Source organism: Gadus morhua, chromosome 19, assembly GCF_902167405.1.
Source record: "Gadus morhua chromosome 19, gadMor3.0, whole genome shotgun sequence".
Taxonomy (NCBI): Eukaryota; Metazoa; Chordata; class Actinopteri; order Gadiformes; family Gadidae; genus Gadus; species Gadus morhua.
In genome coordinates this window covers 18,331,962-18,351,757 of record NC_044066.1, presented here as the reverse complement: position 1 = coordinate 18,351,757, position 19,796 = coordinate 18,331,962, and the positions used below count along the sequence as shown (strand labels likewise).

At 46.1% G+C, this 19,796-nt stretch overlaps 1 protein-coding gene across 1 annotated transcript in view; it reads left to right on the top strand.

Moving 5' to 3' along the window:
• cacna2d4a (calcium channel, voltage-dependent, alpha 2/delta subunit 4a) overlaps positions 1 to 19,416 on the top strand; it is a 116,443-nt gene extending 97,027 nt beyond the window's left edge. Inside the window, exons 33-41 of the mRNA XM_030341314.1 lie at positions 10,426 to 10,496; positions 12,604 to 12,679; positions 13,114 to 13,166; positions 13,807 to 13,862; positions 14,360 to 14,380; positions 15,167 to 15,287; positions 16,398 to 16,513; positions 17,433 to 17,515; positions 17,884 to 19,416. Of these exons, the coding sequence (XP_030197174.1) occupies positions 10,426 to 10,496; positions 12,604 to 12,679; positions 13,114 to 13,166; positions 13,807 to 13,862; positions 14,360 to 14,380; positions 15,167 to 15,287; positions 16,398 to 16,513; positions 17,433 to 17,515; positions 17,884 to 17,979 (693 nt within the window). The 3' untranslated portion in view covers positions 17,980 to 19,416. The remainder of the gene's footprint in view (positions 1 to 10,425; positions 10,497 to 12,603; positions 12,680 to 13,113; positions 13,167 to 13,806; positions 13,863 to 14,359; positions 14,381 to 15,166; positions 15,288 to 16,397; positions 16,514 to 17,432; positions 17,516 to 17,883) is intronic.
• Positions 19,417 to 19,796: the final 380 nt, after the last annotated feature.

The window sequence follows — 19,796 nt, the reverse complement described above, 5'->3', positions numbered from 1 at the left end:
CCCCCCCCCCCCCCCCCCCCCCCCCGCCGCTGCCGCCGCCTCTCTCCTCCTGCCTTACAATAAGCATCTTATCTTCATGTCATGGGCCGAGTGTCAAACACACATACCTCCTAGTGTGTGTGTCAGTGTGTGTGTTTGTGTGTGTCTGTGTGTGAGTAAGTGTGCATTAGTGTGTGTGTGTGTGTGTGTGTGAGTTCATTTGCTTACATGTATCTGCTTATCCCGTTTGTTAATTTCCATGGTGTGTGTGTGTGTGTGTGTGTGTGTGTGTGTGTGTGTGTGTGTGTGTGTGTGTGTGTGTGTGTGTGTGTGTGTGTCTCATCATAGGTTTTTGATGAGTTCTGCTCCCTATGTCATCTGTTCCGGTCCCATCCGTGCAAATCTATTTCTAGATAATAAATAAATATATATATATATACTCCAACCATGTCCAGTGGAGAATGGAAAAGGTCCTTAATAAACAGCTACATAAAAGTGTCAACAACAACACACGCACACACACGCACACACACACACACACACACACACACACACACACACACACACACACACACACACACACACACACACACACACACACACACACACACACACACCATTTGGGCAAGGTATTGTGTGAGCTCACTGGGTCACAAAAAAAAGCATGGTATAACTTGAGTCAGTTCTTGGCTCTTCCATGCCATGAATAAAAGGTTTAGTTGTGTGCTTGAATCCGTCACAAATGCTTGATGAGAGCATTCCACACATCCGTCTGATGTGTCGAGTGTTCGCATCAAGCATTTGTTCCTACTGCTGAATCAGCTTCAGCAGTCATTCTGACATTCTGGCTCTGTGCAAAGAAACTTAGCAGATACTTTGTGCGTTGACAGCACATTATCGTCAATAGCACTGATTTATCGTCTTTAGAATCAAGTGAATTATCACATAAAATCACAATGTTTACTACAATGTTAATGTGTGTTGTTAAAGTGTGTGCGTTCTTGAGGAAAATCTGCCTCTTCTGACATCACAAGTTGGCGTGTCCACCTAGATGTATGACGAATAGATGAGCAACGTTGGCTACAGTACACTGGGTAGGCTGGTAAACTGATCCATCCAGCACACATCTAGGTGGACACGCCCACTTGTGATGTCAGACGAGGCAGATTTTCAAAACGGCTCGTAACGGCTGATCACACTCACAGCTGGTGGTGTAATATGTCCCCTTTAACATGTACAGCTCGGGTCGAGGCCTGCCAGGAGTGCTCAGGCTGCGACCACACAGTGTGTCACGATTATACGACGCCTCAGGCAACTCTGACCCTCAGACCCACCGCAAACAGGGCCGGCGCTAGGCAGAGGCGAACTAGGCGGTTTTCTAGGGCGGCTGTGTTGGTAGCGACAAAAGCGGGGCCTTAATTAATTAATGAATGAATTTTTGTGAAACAAGCAAAATAAAACATGCTGTCCAAACACGTTTCGAAACGGAACGGAGAATGGGGTGAACGGGGGAACAGCTATTGAATTGTTATTGAAACCATCACTGAAGCTTGGAAAGCTCGCCTAGGGCCTCTACGATATAGCGCCGGGCCTGACCGCAACAGTAACACTGTGCGATTCTCATCTGGATCTCTCATTTCAAAACAATAAATCGTCATAAACTCGACGAGGACCATCGTCCCCCGTTCAAGGGGGAGACGTTAACGACCCCGAGCCGTCCCGCGGTGTCCCTCTCTGCAGCGACACGACAAGACAAACGCTCCTCCAACTCCCAGCTCCTGGTGGAGCCACAGCGACTCATGTCCTCTTAATAGAGGCTATCCATAAGCTAATGATGCTGCCTGACTTCAGGAACTCTAGTTCAATCAATCCGCAGACATTAACTCGCAGGTTTCTACACACGCGGCCGGTCGATCCTCCATTTGTAAACCGCTAGTCACCGTTGTTAACATCATCCCGACATCGCTCCAGCGGGGATACCGGTGAGGGTTCTTGTTTTGTTGAAGGGGCAGCGATGGGGAATTGAAGGGAGGGGCTCCTGTTCTTGATAATGAGAACGCGGAGGATGAGCGATGTTTCCTCTCAGACACAGACACGCTCTGTATCGCCTCCGCTGGAGGACAGAGGGCCGCCGGCCGTCCCCAGATAGACGCAGCCCGCCTCGTCTGGGAATGGGCTTGAAGCAAAATGGAACCGCAGAGACAACGAAACGCATTCATTAGAAGCACCACTGGACTCTCTGTGTGAATCCCATGAGAATCATTGTGAGATACGACCCTCAAGTTATTCTGTTCACAGCTTTCCTTTGTTAACTTGGAAAACTCTGCATAGAGAGACAGGGAAGGCACGAGTGACTGGGGCCGGATCTGAAGCTGGGTTGCTACGGGTCCTTTGCTAAAGGGTTTTAAGGCAGTCAAACGTAATTTGTTATGGCCGTGCCTGAACGGCGTAAGCCCCCGTGAAGCAAAAATCATAAAGTGTCGGCCTCTCGCACGCGGTTCACACAGCAATTTTGTGGCAGTTCTCGCACCTCTAGAATCTGTGAGCTCCGTGAGCTCCGTGAACCACCTGGGGGGTCCACAACAACATCACGGCAAAACCGGCGACTATAAACACTGTGGCCGTGTGGACTATCCACACACTTCATGAACGCCGTATCACAGCGACCCTGAAGTCAATTTCACCCAATCGCCTACCCTAGCTTTAACCCTCCAAGGTTCTGTCCTCTTCTACCTTACTTCCTCATGCATACATTTTAAAGTGATATAAATAGAGGCCATTTGCCCTCCAAACGCATGATTTGGCCGCAAATGGTTTGAGACCGGTGCTCCCACACACATTAATAATACGAATACATTTTATTTTAAACACCTTTCAAGGAACATGAAGATAAATATATATAATATATTAATTACAGTAGAGGTAGGTAGGATACATATATGTATATATATGCACACATATGAACACATAACATATAATATCTAGACATATACATATTAACATACATATACAGATACATACACATACATATATTTGGATCAAAGTAATCAAAGAAACAATAAAAATGAGAGAAATCCCAGTCAACAATGGTGTCTTTGTGTGTCTCTTTTTTGTGGGCCATTAAACAACAGCGATGTGACATAGCAGATGTTTCAATGTCGTCCACTGGGCTTGATGGGGAGGAACTTACTGTTTCTCTACCACTCTAACGACTCCCTCTCTCTCGTTCTCTCTCTCTGTGTCTCTCTGTCTTTTCCCATTCCCTGCCCTTCATGTGGACGGTGTCTTCATCTCCTCAGCCTAACGACACTGACGTAAGTAGACATCACTCGTCCACTACTCTCCTTGACTTGTCTCCTTCCATCCCTCCTTCTGTCTTCCTTCCCTTTCTGTGTCTTCTTTGTTCCCGGAGGCTCTCGTACCCCGTGGGGGCCACACCAGCTGAGTGCTGTGAATGCAGCTTCACACTTCCGCAAAACAGATTGCATAGTGTGCTGCAACGTGGACACACACAGTCACACACGCACACGCCTGCAGGAGCGCACACACACACGCATGCACGCACAAATGCACACACACACACAGACACAGACACACACACAAACACACAGAAACACATACACACACACACAAGCACAAATCTGTGTGACTACACACACACACACACGGATACACACAAACACACGTGCATGCACATAATCACACGCCTGCGGGAGGCCGCACACACACACATACACGTATATATATATACAGTATATATATATATTTATATATATATATATATATATATAACACATAACGCCCTCTCTCACAGGCTAATCTGAGTTCTATCAGACATGTGACAGACGCACACATCCGAACCCTCCACATACACACGCCGTTACACACAGACAATGTAGGAGGACAAGGTGATGTCACAGCTCACCTTCACACACACACACACACACACACACACACCCACACACACACACACACACACACACACACACACACACACACACACACACACAGAAACGCCAGAGGTACAATCTTCCCAGGGCAAGGTTCAATATATTCAAATTGTCCTTCATCCCCAGTGCAATAAACCTGCTTAATTTGCACATTAAATTACCTATTTTTATATACCTATCTCTGTACCCTTTCAGCACTTTTACTGTTCTATAGCCATTTCCATCGTTTTTATTTTCTCTGTGGCCAGACACTGTGATATTGTTCTGTGTTTTAGTGCAGTGTTTTACTTATTCTGTTTCAGTTGGCTTCTTTAAGTGCGTTGTTGTGTGTATTGTCGTATGCATTGCGCAGTACGGTAAACAACAATTCCCCTGATGGGAAAATAAACTCAATCTGGAAACTTGAAATTGTGTTGTCGGTTCCTTGACTTGCTTGTGTTTCGTCTCTTTTGCCTGCATCTCCCCACAGTGTTCCACCACAGAGGGAGTGTGTCCACTTCGCTGTGACAGCTACGTAAGTAGAGAATAAGTGGAGTAGAAAGGCCCGCTCCCGGCTAGGAGATGGAGAGGTGTTTACTGCTTACCTTAACTCATTCTTTCAACATATTCCTAATTTTCTTCCTCTTTTTCTTTCTCTCTTGCTCTCTTTCCCTGTTTCTCTCGTTCTGTTCCTAGGATATCGCCTGCTATCTGATCGACAACAATGGTTTCGTCATAATTTCTAAGGAGCGCAATGACGTGAGTTCCCCTACGCACACACAAACACATATTCCCAGGAACTCCCAATCACAATAACAAAAGGCTTAAATATTATTACAACATCAGACTAACTAAACAATAAAAAACCACAATGTGAAACAGTATTTAAAACATCACAATAATAATTGTTAATCTCGAGAGTCACAAGATTTTTTGAGGTACACATTTAAATTATAAAGACATCAAAATCCATCTTCTATAGACAAAATAAAAACAGAGCTGGTTAATTATTATTTAGAATAATGAATGTCCTCTAATCCTAGCAACGCCCCTCCACTCACATAAACACACACTTCACCTCTCAGCCTGTTACACAGCCGTCTAATTAAAGCAGGTGGACTTTTGATGTGTGGTATAATCAAGTCCTTATGAAGTGTTGGCTGCTGACGGGACGCCTCGGGGGAGACCCGGGGCGGGGCGCAAGACGTCACACAACACAGCAGATGGTGACTCTGGTGAAACACTGGGTCCTCCTCACTTAATAGGACACTACACTAAAACACTGGCTCCTCCTCCCTTAATAGGACACTACACTGAAACACTGGCTCCTCCCCCCCTTAATAGGACACTACACTAAAACACTGACTCCTCCTCCCTTAATAGGACACTACACTAAAACACTGACTCCTCCTCCCTTAATAGGACACTACACTAAAACACTAGGTCCTCCTCCCTTAATAGGACACTACACTAAAACACTGGCTCCTCCTCCCTTAATAGGACACTACACTAATACACTGGGTCCTCCTCCCTTAATAGGACACTACACTAAAACACTAGGTCCTCCTCCCTTAATAGGACACTACACTAAAACACTGGCTCCTCCTCCCTTAATAGGACACTACACTAAAACACTGGGTCCTCCTCCCTTAATAGGACACTACACTAAAGCACTGGGTCCTCCTCCCTTAATAGGACACTACACTAAAACACTGGCTCCTCCTCCCTTAATAGGACACTACACTAAAACACTGGGTCCTCCTCCCTTAATAGGACACTACACTAAAACACTGGCTCCTCCTCCCTTAATAGGACACTACACTAAAACACTGACTCCTCCTCCCTTAATAGGACACTACACTAAAACACTGGGTCCTCCTCCCTTAATAGGACACTGCACTAAAACACTGGCTCCTCCTCCCTTAATAGGACACTACACTAAAACACTAGGTCCTTCTCCCTTAATAGGACACTACACTAAAACACTGGGTCCTTCTCCCTTAATAAGACACTACACTAAAACACTGGGTCCTCCTCCCTTAATAGGACACTACACTAAAACACTGGCTCCTCCTCCCTTAATAGGACACTACACTAAAACACTGACTCCTCCTCCCTTAATAGGACACTACACTAAAACACTAGGTCCTCCTCCCTTAATAGGACATTACACTAAAACACTGGCTCCTCCTCCCTTAATAGGACACTACACTAAAACACTGGGTCCTCCTCCCTTAATAGGACACTACACTAAAACACTGGGTCCTCCTCCCTTAATAGGACACTACACTGAAACACTAGGTCCTCCTCCCTTAATAGGACACTACACTAAAACACTGGGTCCTCCTCCCTTAATAGGACACTACACTAAAACACTGGGTCCTTCTCCCTTAATAGGACACTACACTAAAACACTAGGTCCTCCTCCCTTAATAGGACACTACACTAAAACACTGACTCCTCCTCCCTTAATAGGACACTACACTAAAACACTGGGTCCTCCCCCCTTAATAGGACACTACACTAAAACACTGGCTCCTCCTCCCTTAATAGGACACTACACTAAAACACTGACTCCTCCTCCCTTAATAGGACACTACACTAAAACACTGGCTCCTTCTCCCTTAATAGGACACTACACTAAAACACTGGGTCCTCCTCCCTTAATAGGACACTACACTAAAACACTGACTCCTCCTCCCTTAATAGGACACTACACTAAAACACTGGGTCCCCCTCCCTTAATAGGACACTACACTAAAACACTGGGTCCTCCCCCCTTAATAGGACACTACACTAAAACACTGGGTCCTCCTCCCTTAATAGGACACTACACTAAAACACTGACTCCTCCTCCCTTAATAGGACACTACACTAAAACACTGGCTCCTCCTCCCTTAATAGGACACTACACTAAAACACTGGGTCCTCCTCCCTTAATAGGACACTACACTAAAACACTGGGTCCTTCTCCCTTAATAGGACACTACACTAAAACACTGGGTCCTCCTCCCTTAATAGGACACTACACTAAAACACTGGGTCCTCCTCCCTTAATAGGACACTACACTAAAACACTGGCTCCTCCTCCCTTAATAGGACACTACACTAAAACACTGGGTCCTCCTCCCTTAATAGGACACTACACTAAAACACTGGGTCCTCCTCCCTTAATAGGACACTACACTAAAACACTGGCTCCTCCTCCCTTAATAGGACACTACACTAAAACACTGACTCCTCCTCCCTTAATAGGACACTACACTAAAACACTAGGTCCTCCTCCCTTAATAGGACACTACACTAAAACACTGGCTCCTCCTCCCTTAATAGGACACTACACTAAAACACTGGGTCCTCCTCCCTTAATAGGACACTACACTAAAACACTGGGTCCTCCTCCCTTAATAGGACACTACACTGAAACACTAGGTCCTCCTCCCTTAATAGGACACTACACTAAAACACTGGGTCCTCCTCCCTTAATAGGACACTACACTAAAACACTGGGTCCTTCTCCCTTAATAGGACACTACACTAAAACACTAGGTCCTCCTCCCTTAATAGGACACTACACTAAAACACTGACTCCTCCTCCCTTAATAGGACACTACACTAAAACACTGGGTCCTCCCCCCTTAATAGGACACTACACTAAAACACTGGCTCCTCCTCCCTTAATAGGATACCACTAAAACACTGACTCCTCCTCCCTTAATAGGACACTACACTAAAACACTGGCTCCTTCTCCCTTAATAGGACACTACACTAAAACACTGGGTCCTCCTCCCTTAATAGGACACTACACTAAAACACTGACTCCTCCTCCCTTAATAGGACACTACACTAAAACACTGGGTCCCCCTCCCTTAATAGGACACTACACTAAAACACTGGGTCCCCCTCCCTTAATAGGACACTACACTAAAACCCTGGGTCCTCCCCCCTTAATAGGACACTACACTAAAACACTGGGTCCTCCTCCCTTAATAGGACACTACACTAAAACACTGACTCCTCCTCCCTTAATAGGACACTACACTAAAACACTGGCTCCTCCTCCCTTAATAGGACACTACACTAAAACACTGGGTCCTCCTCCCTTAATAGGACACTACACTAAAACACTGGGTCCTTCTCCCTTAATAGGACACTACACTAAAACACTGGGTCCTCCTCCCTTAATAGGACACTACACTAAAACACTGGGTCCTCCTCCCTTAATAGGACACTACACTAAAACACTGGGTCCTCCTCCCTTAATAGGACACTACACTAAAACACTGGGTCCTTCTCCCTTAATAGGACACTACACTAAAACACTGGGTCCTCCTCCCTTAATAGGACACTACACTAAAACACTGGGTCCTCCTCCCTTAATAGGCACTACACTAAAACACTGGCTCCTTCTCCCTTAATAGGACACTACACTAAAACACTGGCTCCTTCTCCCTTAATAGGACACTACACTAAAACACTAGGTCCTCCTCCCTTAATAGGACACTACACTAAAACACTGGGTCCTTCTCTCTTAATAGGACACTACACTAAAACACTGGCTCCTTCTCCCTTAATAGGACACTACACTAAAACACTGAATATTGCTTCATTCAAAGTGATGTTTTTTACCCAACGGGTGTTGGTTCCTTAAGGGTACTTCAGTCTGAGAAGGTCGCTATATAACGGGATAAAAATATAAAGGGATTTCTTATTATGAAGCGCAATTGCGTACATTAGAACCACAATATCCCACCCTATTAGTATTAGTATCATCACTGACACAGAGCCTAAGGAGCGTCTGAGGCGTTCTGTGCCCAGCCCAGAGCCACTCTGGATGGAGAAGAGTTGACAGGTTGGAATGAGTCCGCACCGTGAATCAGCACAACTGAAGACGGCAGTGCAGTGGCCACGGGCACGAGGGTAGAGAGCAAAGCAGGGCTGGGGCTATGCAACACAACAACAACAATAACAACAACAACCACAACAACAGTAACGTAACAACAATAACAACCACAACAACAACAACCACAACAGTAACGCGACAACAATAACAACCACAACAACAACAACCTCAACAATAACAACATGAACACGACAACAATAACAACCACAGCAACAACAACAGCAACCACTCCACAACAACAGTTTGCCCCTCATCCTGCTGTCCCTCCATCCCTCCATTTACATTAACATTTACATTTAGGGCATTCGGCAGACGCTTTTATTCAAAGCGACTTACAATAAGTACATTTGTCATAAGAAAGTGAAACAACATTTCGCTGTTGGTACAATAAAAATGTTCATAGAAACAAGTGCAAGCACTTACAATCGCTAGGTTAACCTATTCCCCGTATACAGCAGAGATAGCTAGCTAACCTCCAACCAGTCATGCCTCACCCTCTCATCCCCCTTCAGTCGTTCATGTGCTTCTCCTCATGCCTAGTCCAAGGTTGCCTTCAGCTGCATGTTGATGAGATGACTGTAGTCATAAAGTCTTTATGAGTTCTGTAGTATGCACTATAAGGATGTTGGGGTTTTATAAAACCGGTGACAGAAGGAAAACGTGTTTCAGAATTCATCAACGTTCCTTTTTATTTATAGTGAGTGATTCATTATGAATAATTAGTGAGCGTATGTCTAGACAACCCTGAATGTAATATTCAGCCATTTATTTTTGTGTCAGCATGCTGTCTTAATTGCAAAGTTGGTAATTCCCCGTCTTTCTAACATTGACAATCACAACAATGGGTTTCTATGAACCTGAATAATAGGAGAGTAATTGTTGGTAAAGGCGCTTTAGATCCCTTTATGGTTTCTGTGTAAGTAATGGTTTTAATATGAGTTTATATACACATATATTCTGCTTCAGTCTTCCTGCTCTCCTTTCTAAACCACATACAAATTGGAACGGCTTGTTTCTTTCATGTTTGGTTTTTTGTACCTTCAAGATGCAATTCGCAGACCGAAATGTCCTATCTCAGGCTCTCAGGAACACACATAAAGAAGAGGAGTTCACACACAAGCACACACACACACACACACACACACACACACACACACACACACACACACACACACACACACACTCAGAGGCATAGAGAGGCCATTGTAATTTTGCCTTCAAACACAATAGCCAGCTGTGTCAGTGTTAGCCGTGAAACATGCGTTGCTATTATTGGTTGATATGTGAAGCCGACCAGAGTTGTCGTCTAACACAAAACAATGGAGCTGGAGAAGAAGTCTTGTTTATTAAAGTTGATTGGTGTGTGCTTGTGGGTGTGTGTGTGTGTGTGTGTATGTGCATGCGTGTATTTGAGCATGTGTCTGTCTGTGTGTGTTTGTGTTTTTGAGTGCGTACCTGCGTGTGGAGTGTGATAAAGGAAGGACAGACAACGGGATATTGAACAGATAATGTTTTTTTATATTCAGACTGAGGACATGACAAGATTAGGATCTCCATAACCAATCCGATGTTCGCCATAACTGTTAATTCCCGCCTTTCCTCTGCCCTGATAGGCTGGGCGGTTCTTCGGGGAGGTGGATGGATCTGTGATGACGACACTGATCAGGATGGGCATGTTCAAAAGGTAACTGTTTCTTATTAGGTCAGGAATACCCATTGTGTGTGTGTGTGTGTGTGTGTGTGTGTGTGTGTGTGTGTGTGTGTGTGTGTGTGTGTGTGTGTGTGTGTGTGTGTGTGTGTGTGTGTGTGTGTGTGCTTGTGTGTGTTTAAATAGGGCCCTGGGTACAAAAGAACCTGCAATACATCATAAAACTAATCCATTAAAACAATTACACTTTTCCGATGAAAAGTCCATTCACAGTAAAATGCAAAATACCCAAAAGGCTCCGAAATGTGAAACCGGAACCGAAATTCTGAATGGATTTTCGGTCCGTCCACTGAGCTCCTGTCCTGTCCCGTGTGTGCTGGTGTAACGGGAACGGATGGACCCGACCCTGTAACCGTCTCATTATCTCCCCCACGGTGCGGGTGTCTGGTGGGGGGGGGGGGGGGGGGGGGGCGGGGGGGGGCAGGCCGACTGATCACTTGTCGTGGCCAGACGGCGGGGGCTGACAGTCTGTCTTTGGTTCTGCAAGAGACAAACTGTCACGTTCACAGCCACACCGAGAGTGTGACGCTCCATCACAGATTAACAGCACGGAGGAGGTCTGCCCACCGACAACCCCCCCCCCCCCCCCCCCCCCCCACACACACACACACACACTCCCCTCACCACCCCCACCCGACCCCCCGCTGGCACCCATACGCCCCGGTGCCCGCTGTGCGTGAATAGCGAGAGATTCATTCACAAAGTTGAGGAGATGCGTACTCATCCGTCGCGGCGTTCGTTTGTCATTAAACCCGCCATCATAAACAGAGCCTGTGAAGAGACCGTTTACCGCCCTCATAGCTACTCCCTTAATGGGCTTTCTCCTAATGTGTTGCTTTGTTTTTCCCTCTCAGTGGAGTCACTCTGTCCTCGTTGTCAATTTGTTGGCCGCGTGCAACTGACCTACTTTTCATCGAGCCTTTTGGCGAAAATACTCAAAATAGTCACGACAATCTGGAAACAAAGATGCTATCGGTATGGTATCAGGGGGTACAACACATCTAATACCCCACAAAGACAGAGGCTGGGTTCTGGTTCATCATACGACAACAGCCCTGTGTAGTTATAATTACAGGCGTATAATATGACTATGCTAATGTATGCAAATCGGCTTACAACAGTGAGCACGGAACAGTCGAGTGTGTGAGCGAGGGGGGGGGGGGGGGGGGGGGGGGGGGGTGTATCCGGTCCCATATTGATACAACGTGTCATCGTTGCTAGGGTTACAGAGAGGCGACTGGACCAGCTGTATGTTGCACTCGTTTTGACAGGGAAATACTGTATACATATTTAACAACATTTCTATATATATATACTGAATGTATATAACGGCTTTGAATCGGTTCATATTGGACTAAACTGAGAGCCAGAGGCAATAGTCCATGACTTTTACCGACACCAAATATTTACAGATACCAGATACCGATGTAATCCTTCGTGTGGTATTAATGGCTAATTGAAGGCAGCAGCGTATTGTGGGAAAGGTTTGAATATTTCGAATGAGGATGCTGCGATCAATTTGCGCTGTTAGTGTTGGGCTGGCCCCCCCCCCCCCCCCCCCCCCCCGTCTTTTATGTTTCAAGTCATCTTGAGTGATGTGCTATTTTTACCCCGCTAAAGGAATCCTCCATGCTTCGTTTGACACAGGATATTACGTAACTGCTTCTATGCATGCAGTCAGGCGTTGGCTTGGGTCGTGTTTATTCGCTGTGTGCGTTCGGGCCGTGCGTTGAGTCGTGTGTGTGTGTTTGTGTGGGACAGTGAGAGAGAGAGAGAGAGAGAGAGAGAGAGAGAGAGAGAGAGAGAGAGAGAGAGAGAGAGAGAGAGAGAGAGGCTTGTTGTTATTCCTGGAGACAGCACACATCCAAGAATGTATTGCTTCCTTGTTTAATTGTTAAGATTTTTAATGAGATAATTATTAATATGCTGATAAATGTTCCATCTTTACACAATTCAACATCTGTGTGTGTGTGTGTGTGTGTGTGTGTGTGTGTGTGTGTGTGTGTGTGTGTGTGTGTGTGTGTGTGTGTGTGTGTGTGTGTGTGTGTGTGTGTGTGTGTGTGTGTGTGTGTGTGTTCCCCAGGGTGTCTTTGTTTGACTACCAGGCTATGTGTAAGATGAACCTCCATTCATCCAACAGTGCACGGCCACTACTCAGTGTACGTATCAAGCATTCAACCTCTGTCGACCTATGACCTCTGTGTAAGGCCTGAACAATCATGGGGGGGTACGGTTATTGTTTATTCCTCTTAGTTACCAACAGTGATTGGATGCAAGTGACTTCTGTCTGTAACGTTATCGGATTTAATCGACTTAATCAAATTCAAAGTAGTCTTATCGTGTCACCTTGAGGATATTGTTTTTGCGTTGCCACGGAAACATTCAGTTGACAGTTGTTTCGACTGTTGATTTTACCAGTGTATTTGCAGCACGTTGATGTGGAAACGGTTCAAATGCTTGAGGCGTTCCACTTAAAATTGAAAACAAATGCACTCCCTTCGAGTGTTGTGGACCAATCAGGGTCGAGTACCCAACACTGTTGTGGTGAACACTTGGTCAGTGTATGCTGATAATGTGTTGTGTGTTTTTCCAGCCGTTCTATGGGTTGGCTTCCGCCCTCAACTGGTTTCTCTCCAACTTGCTGCTGTGAGTACAACTGTTCTGTTGTTCTGATCGACCTACAGGGCAGCGTCGTGACTGCCAGCATTTTACATTACACCCACAGTCACGCACACACAAACACACACACATGCACACGCACACACACACACACACACACACACACACCAAGACACACACACACGCACGCACGCACGTACATACACGCACGTACACACACACAAACACGTACACCCTCCCGCTCACATTAACCCTTGCACACAGTCACTCACACGCACACACACACACACACACACATATTCACCCTCACACACACCCCTCAAACTCACACACACACACACACACACACACACACACACACACACACACACACACACACACACACTCAAACTCACACACGAAAATGCGCTAAATCCGATGACCAACCTTTCCTCTAAATGTATTCTTAGATCCGTTGGTACGTCACAATGTCGGATGTTAATCTCCTGAAACTTTTGAACGGGTGCATTTTAGTGAGCGACTAGCGTCGGCCTCCTAATGATGATTGGTTTTTAATTGAGCCGATCTCTTCCCACTGATCCCGCCCCCGTCCCCTGCCCCTTGTTGCCCTGCCTGTCTGTCTGTGTGTCTGTCTGTCTGTCTGTCCGTCTCGCCCCGTCCTCCACAGCTTCCTGTTGGAGTTCAATCTCTGTGGCCTTTGGCACGCGGACCATTTCGCTGACGGTAAGCTCCCCAGCAGGTTAGACGTCCGTCGTCTAGATCCTGATGTGATCATGCGCCAGACAGAAAACACACCTGGTCACCTACGCATGGCAATGGGAACATTGAATGCACCTAATCTAGGATTAAAGAATGACCGTTAGACGATATGATGGTGTAGCATTTAACAAAGGGGCATGTGTCAGTTTTTACACGTTTCCATTTCATTTCATTCATTTCCCAGATTGTTTTTGAAACGGCCGTGAGTTGTGGCTGTCTGTCGCTTTACACACACATCCATCACCAGTCCCCCCCCCCCCAGCCCCCAGGTCACATTGTGGTTGTGGAGCGATGTGTGAAGGTCAGCTCCATGTCTTCATCCTGTGTCTCTGCTCTGTCATACGCACGCCCCTCCCCCCCCCCCCATCTGCGCACGCCTTTCATCATCGCTCTCCGACCTATCACACGTCACCACCACCCCATCCTCCTCTCTAACGCCATCCCATCATCCCGTCGTCCAGCCAAGGCGTCGTTCTCCGTGTGTGAGTACCCCACGCCCCCCACACCCACGCATCATCAAGTGAGTGTGTACATGCGTGTGTGTCTCCATCCCGGCTTGGCTAGGTGTTAGTGCACAAGTGGAAACGTGTTTGTGTGTGTGAGCGAGTGAGTGTGTGTACTTGCACGTGTGTGTGTGTGTGTGTGCGTGCTCGTGTCTGTGTTAACTTGCACATTTTAGTGTCTGCGTGCGTGCGCATGTGTGCGTGTTTCCTCAGCGTGTATGCGTTGCGTGTATGCTCTGTCTCGATGGAATGAATAAATCCAGTTCAAGTCACACTAAACGTCACCGCTGAAACGGGCCGCAGTCATCCTGACGGATGGATTTGCCGTTCTCTGAGCTATTGCGAGGCAACAGTTGCAGCGCCACTATTAGTCCTCGTGCAGGTCGGAGAGGTCACAACGATCCATCTGCACAATCCACGACACATCAGGGCACGCACATACCCAAACGGGCGCACACTTACCTCTGACGTGTGTATGTCTGTGTGTGTGTGTATCTGTGTGTGTGTGTGTGTGTGAGTGTATCTGTGTGTGTGTATTTGTGTGTGTGTATCTTTGTGTGTGTGTTTGTGTGTGTCTTTTTGTGTGTGTGTGCGTGTGTGTACCTGTGTGTATATCTCTGTTTGTTTGTATGTGCGTGTGTGTGTGTGTGTATCTTTGTGTGTGCGTGTGTGTATCTTTGTGTGTATCTGTGTGTGTGTATGTGCGTATCTTTGTGTGTGTGTGTGTGTGTGTGTGTGTGTGTGTGTGCGTGATCTATCGCTCAGCCTCCTCCCATAAGAAGCGCGGGGACATCCTTCAGCCGTGTGACACAGAGTACCCCAGCTTCCTGCACGAGCCGTCAATCAAAGAGACCAACAGCCTCATCAAGTGTGGCCGATGCCAGAAGTAGGTGCACACACACACACACACACACACACACACACACACACTTTGACACAGGAAACGCACAAACACATTGACTTGACACAACACACACACACACACACATGGACACAGCACACAGACACACACACAACCACATTCACAAAGCGAACACACACACACACTCAACATGACATACACACACAATCGCTGACACACAAACACATAGACTTGCACATACTTACACACACACACACACACACACACACAAACAAACAAACGCATACACACACGCTGACACACACACAAACTGACAAATACACAAACTCACACAGGTGCTGACACACACACACATACACAATAAAATAAACGCACATGCAAACACACACACACTGACACACAAACACACACAGATACATAGACACATACATAAAATGGTCAAAAACACATTAGGAACACACACACACAATGACACCGTGTGTGCGTGTGGGGGGGGGGGGGGGTTGTGGGCTTAGTGAGAGATAGAGAGCACAAGAGAATGAGAGGAAATAGAAGCAGGAGAAACAAAGAAGACTCGCGGGAGAGATGGTAGTAGAGTGAGTGATCAGCGGTTTGAAACAGACAATGAAAAGGAGGGAGATAACTGTCGAGAGAGAGAGAGAGAGAGGATCACATCGACAGCGGCCTGCTGTTCATTTACCGTCTTTATGATGTTCAGAGTTCTGCTGACCCCTGGAGGCCAGAGGTGGTATAACATGCATGCAGAAAGAGCGAGTCTACAGTGCAGTGCTATTAACAGTTTCACTGGACAGAATCGACTCCGCCAGAAATGCACGTCAAGACCTTCATAAATGTGTAGTTAACATATCTCACTGTTCAGTTTTACATTTTTCTCTAGATGTAACCAAACATTGTTTTTAATTATTGTAAGCTATTAACCAATTAAATGTGTGTTTGTGCGTGTGTGCGTGTGTGTGTTTACGTGTGTGTGTGTGTGTGAGTGTGTGTGTGTGTGTGTGTGTGTGTGTGTGTGTGTGTTTGCGCGTGCGCGTGTGTTTGCGCGTGCGTGCGTGTGTGTTTGTGTGTGTGTATTTGCGCTTGCGTGCGGGCGTGTGTGTGTGTGTGTGTGTGCAGGATGTTTGTGGTGCAGCAGGTCCCAGACAGCAACCTGCTGATGCTGGTGGTACAGGCTGACTGTGACTGCTCCAGGCAGTACCCACCAATCACCATGGAGCCCATGGAGGTCAAATATATCCTTCCTGTGTGTGTGTGTGTGTGTGTGTGTGTGTGTGTGTGTGTGTGTGTGTGTGTGTGTGTGTGTGTGTGTGTGTGTGTGTGTGTGTGTGTGTGTGTGTGTGTGTGTGTGTATCCTCACGGCGCTACAGTAACTCAGGGCAGGGTGTGTTGTGGGGAGAGAGGAGAACTTCCTAACTTCACCGGTCATTGCACCGCAGTGTCAAACAGGCCTGTGTCTCGGATTCCCCCTCACGGCGAGACTCCTCTTAGAGACAGAGCAGGGAGGTGGATAAATGAAAGAACATCGGAAGACCCTTCAACAATGACACTATCTTCTGGGAGGGGGGCTTGGTTATGTAGCTTCAATCAGTCATTGTGCAGGTCTAGCAAAGGATAATCTGGGGTTAAAGACAAAATGATGAACATGCATGAGACAGCCTGTCCAGGATCAGGGTATGGATGAAAACGAAGAGCCCCTTTCTACACCACAGCAACAAGGTTTCACTGGGGAATGAATACTAAGTTATCTTTAAAGGAGAAGCAAACCCCCTGACCCTGCCTTTAAGAAACGTGTTTATTTTGGGGTTCATATTGGGGCTGCGGTGGCTGCCGGCCCCCCCTTCGCTTCCCTTTCCATCGGCAGACGACAGGTGCGTCGCATTAACACCGAGTTATCGTATCAGCCAATCAGAGGGTAACAAGCAACCCAAAGCAATCTACACCAAATCTACAACAGGTCCTAAATATTGAGCCCTTTGAGACTGTAATGGACATTAAGGGCTGTACAAATGAAATAAAATAGAATTGAGTTGAATTGAATCACAGGCGCTGTTGGGGATTGGTCCTCCTTCATGTAAACATTCACAACACGCCCCAGGGGGAACAGCCTCAGGGGAGCAGCTCCCCTCGGCCTCTTCCTTGACCCCGCTGTACATAACGCCTCAGTGAAGTGCAACAGGATGAAGTCACAGAAGGTCCGCCGTCGCCCGGAGTCCTGCCACGCCTACCACTCACAGGTCAGAGGTCAGCCCGCCCCCCCCCCCCCCCCCCCCCCCCCCCCCCCCCGGGGGGGTCGGTCGGTGTGTTACCCACAACGTGGTCACAAGATATATTTTTATAATATACATTTATATTCTTCATTTCTCTTCAAACTTACATTGTATTTTATTCAATTTTTATTTGTTTGTGTTTTAAGCACAGACATTAAGAGCATGTCACACAAACAATTCACTGCAGTGACATCCTGAGTATGTGACGAATAAAAACCTTTGAATCTTGAGTATGTTCAGGTGGGGAGTTGAACACCCGGCCAGCCGTTCTACTGCCCTGACCCTGACCCAAGCTTCAGGACTCAAACTGATCCGTCTCCCTCATGCGTTCTCAGGAGAACGCCAAGGACTGCGGCGGGGCCTGCATCATCTCCCTCTCCGTGTCGCTCTTCCTCCTCTGTCTCTCCTCCTCCACGCTGATCTCTCGATGACCGGGGTCTTCGTCGTCTGGTTCGGGCGATATCGTGCCATGTCACACCTTGGACATTGTTTACACTGCAGGTTACTATGAAACTTCTCCCAACGGGGGATGAACTGAACCGTCCTTCGTGGATACGTGCACTTCCGGTCCGCCGTGGAGGAGCTGCCGTCAGTCAAACATTGGGAACGGGACGTGATCACCCTCTGCTGGAGAGACAGTGAAACAACAGGTCGGGTTTGAGATGATGTCCTGAACTGAAGGGCAGCAGTGCTCCGCTCTGAAGTCACCTGCCCAGGGAGGGATCAGAGACGATCAGACGACTGGTTGCAGCGGCCTTTGAATGTAAATAAATAGTGATCATGGCACCCAGTCTCCCTGGAGTTTTACACATTGTCCAATCAGCAACGACTTGCCTCTGAGGAGAAGAGCAGCCACTTCCAGGAGGAAGTGATCTCGAGGCATGCTTTGTATGATTTGCTGTTGTTTGCAATTACTTCTGCATTCCTTGGTGGTCAAGGGCTGGAGGCTCAATGCTTAGAGTAGGATTCTGAATTACTTTGTTTTTTCTTTATGTTTAATAGAAATACCGTAGTAAAACGTCTCAGATATGACCACATTGGCAAGGGCTGTGGGTGACACATTTTTAGCGGCAAAAATATGAATCAGCATATAATTATTGCAACAAAAAAACTCTTGATAATGTCAATCCCTTTAAAAATGTTGCTGTCTGTCCAAATGTCTGTCTGTGGGCCAGTTTGCATAGTGAGCACAGACATTGAAACCCCTTTAAAACATTGTTTTGGAAAGAAATATATGATCATTTACATTTCTACTTTCTGAAATATATTTCTTTCTTTCTTTTTTTTTTTTACATCTGAGCAAGACTGAATGTATGTGTGCACTCAGTGGCTCAATGCATCTAACGGATTTCCCTGACATATGATTATGGAGCAGTCTTTACAACTCTGATTCTGATTGCACTCATTCATTATTGTATGTCTACTTGCATGTTTTAAACATAAGCGATTTTGGGCAACAAGTGGCAACCTAGCGCTTTAAAAAACAATAGTCATGAGATTTTGTACTTGCCTAATTTAATTTTGCATGCATTCAGGATTATCTGATTTCACTCTTAATTTATCTGGAATGTGTGTGTGTGTGTGTAAAAGAGTGTGTGTGTGTGAGAGAAAGAGACATGCATGTGGCGTGCATGTGTTTATGCTAGTGTGTGTGTGTGCATGTGCGTGTGTGTGTGCGGATGTGTTTGTGGTAATGCAGGTGTGTTTCGTGCAGCAGGTAGTCCAGGCGCTGCATAATGTAAACCTTCTGTGTCTTGCTGAGAATACAAAAAAACATGTTTCTCTTTCTGCACCGCATTGTATAATTTTACTTTAAATGTAATTCTTTGATTTAAGTCTGTATTAAGAAGTAAATTGGTTCCCCATTATTTTGTGAGTGCTGTGTTTGGTTTTGTAATGCACTGTTTAACGTTTTCATTATTGATACCAATACCCAGCTAGAAATACATTTAATTGAAACCCAAAGTAATGCTTAAAGAAATAAGAGACCTTCTGTTCGTCTTTTCTACTTTAATACTTATAATCTATTGCTGTTGTCCCCTGGCATCTAAATAATTTAAATACCTCATATACTTTTTAATCTCAATCACAATGTTTTTTTAAATCCAGGCAAGATGTTATTTTTCAGTTATTATATGATTATATATGTATTAGAACTATAGCTACAAGCAGCATTATAGGGTCTTCTTGATTGATGTATAAGGGAACTACACTCATGAGTTGGAGTCTTAATAGAGCTTTGTAATCC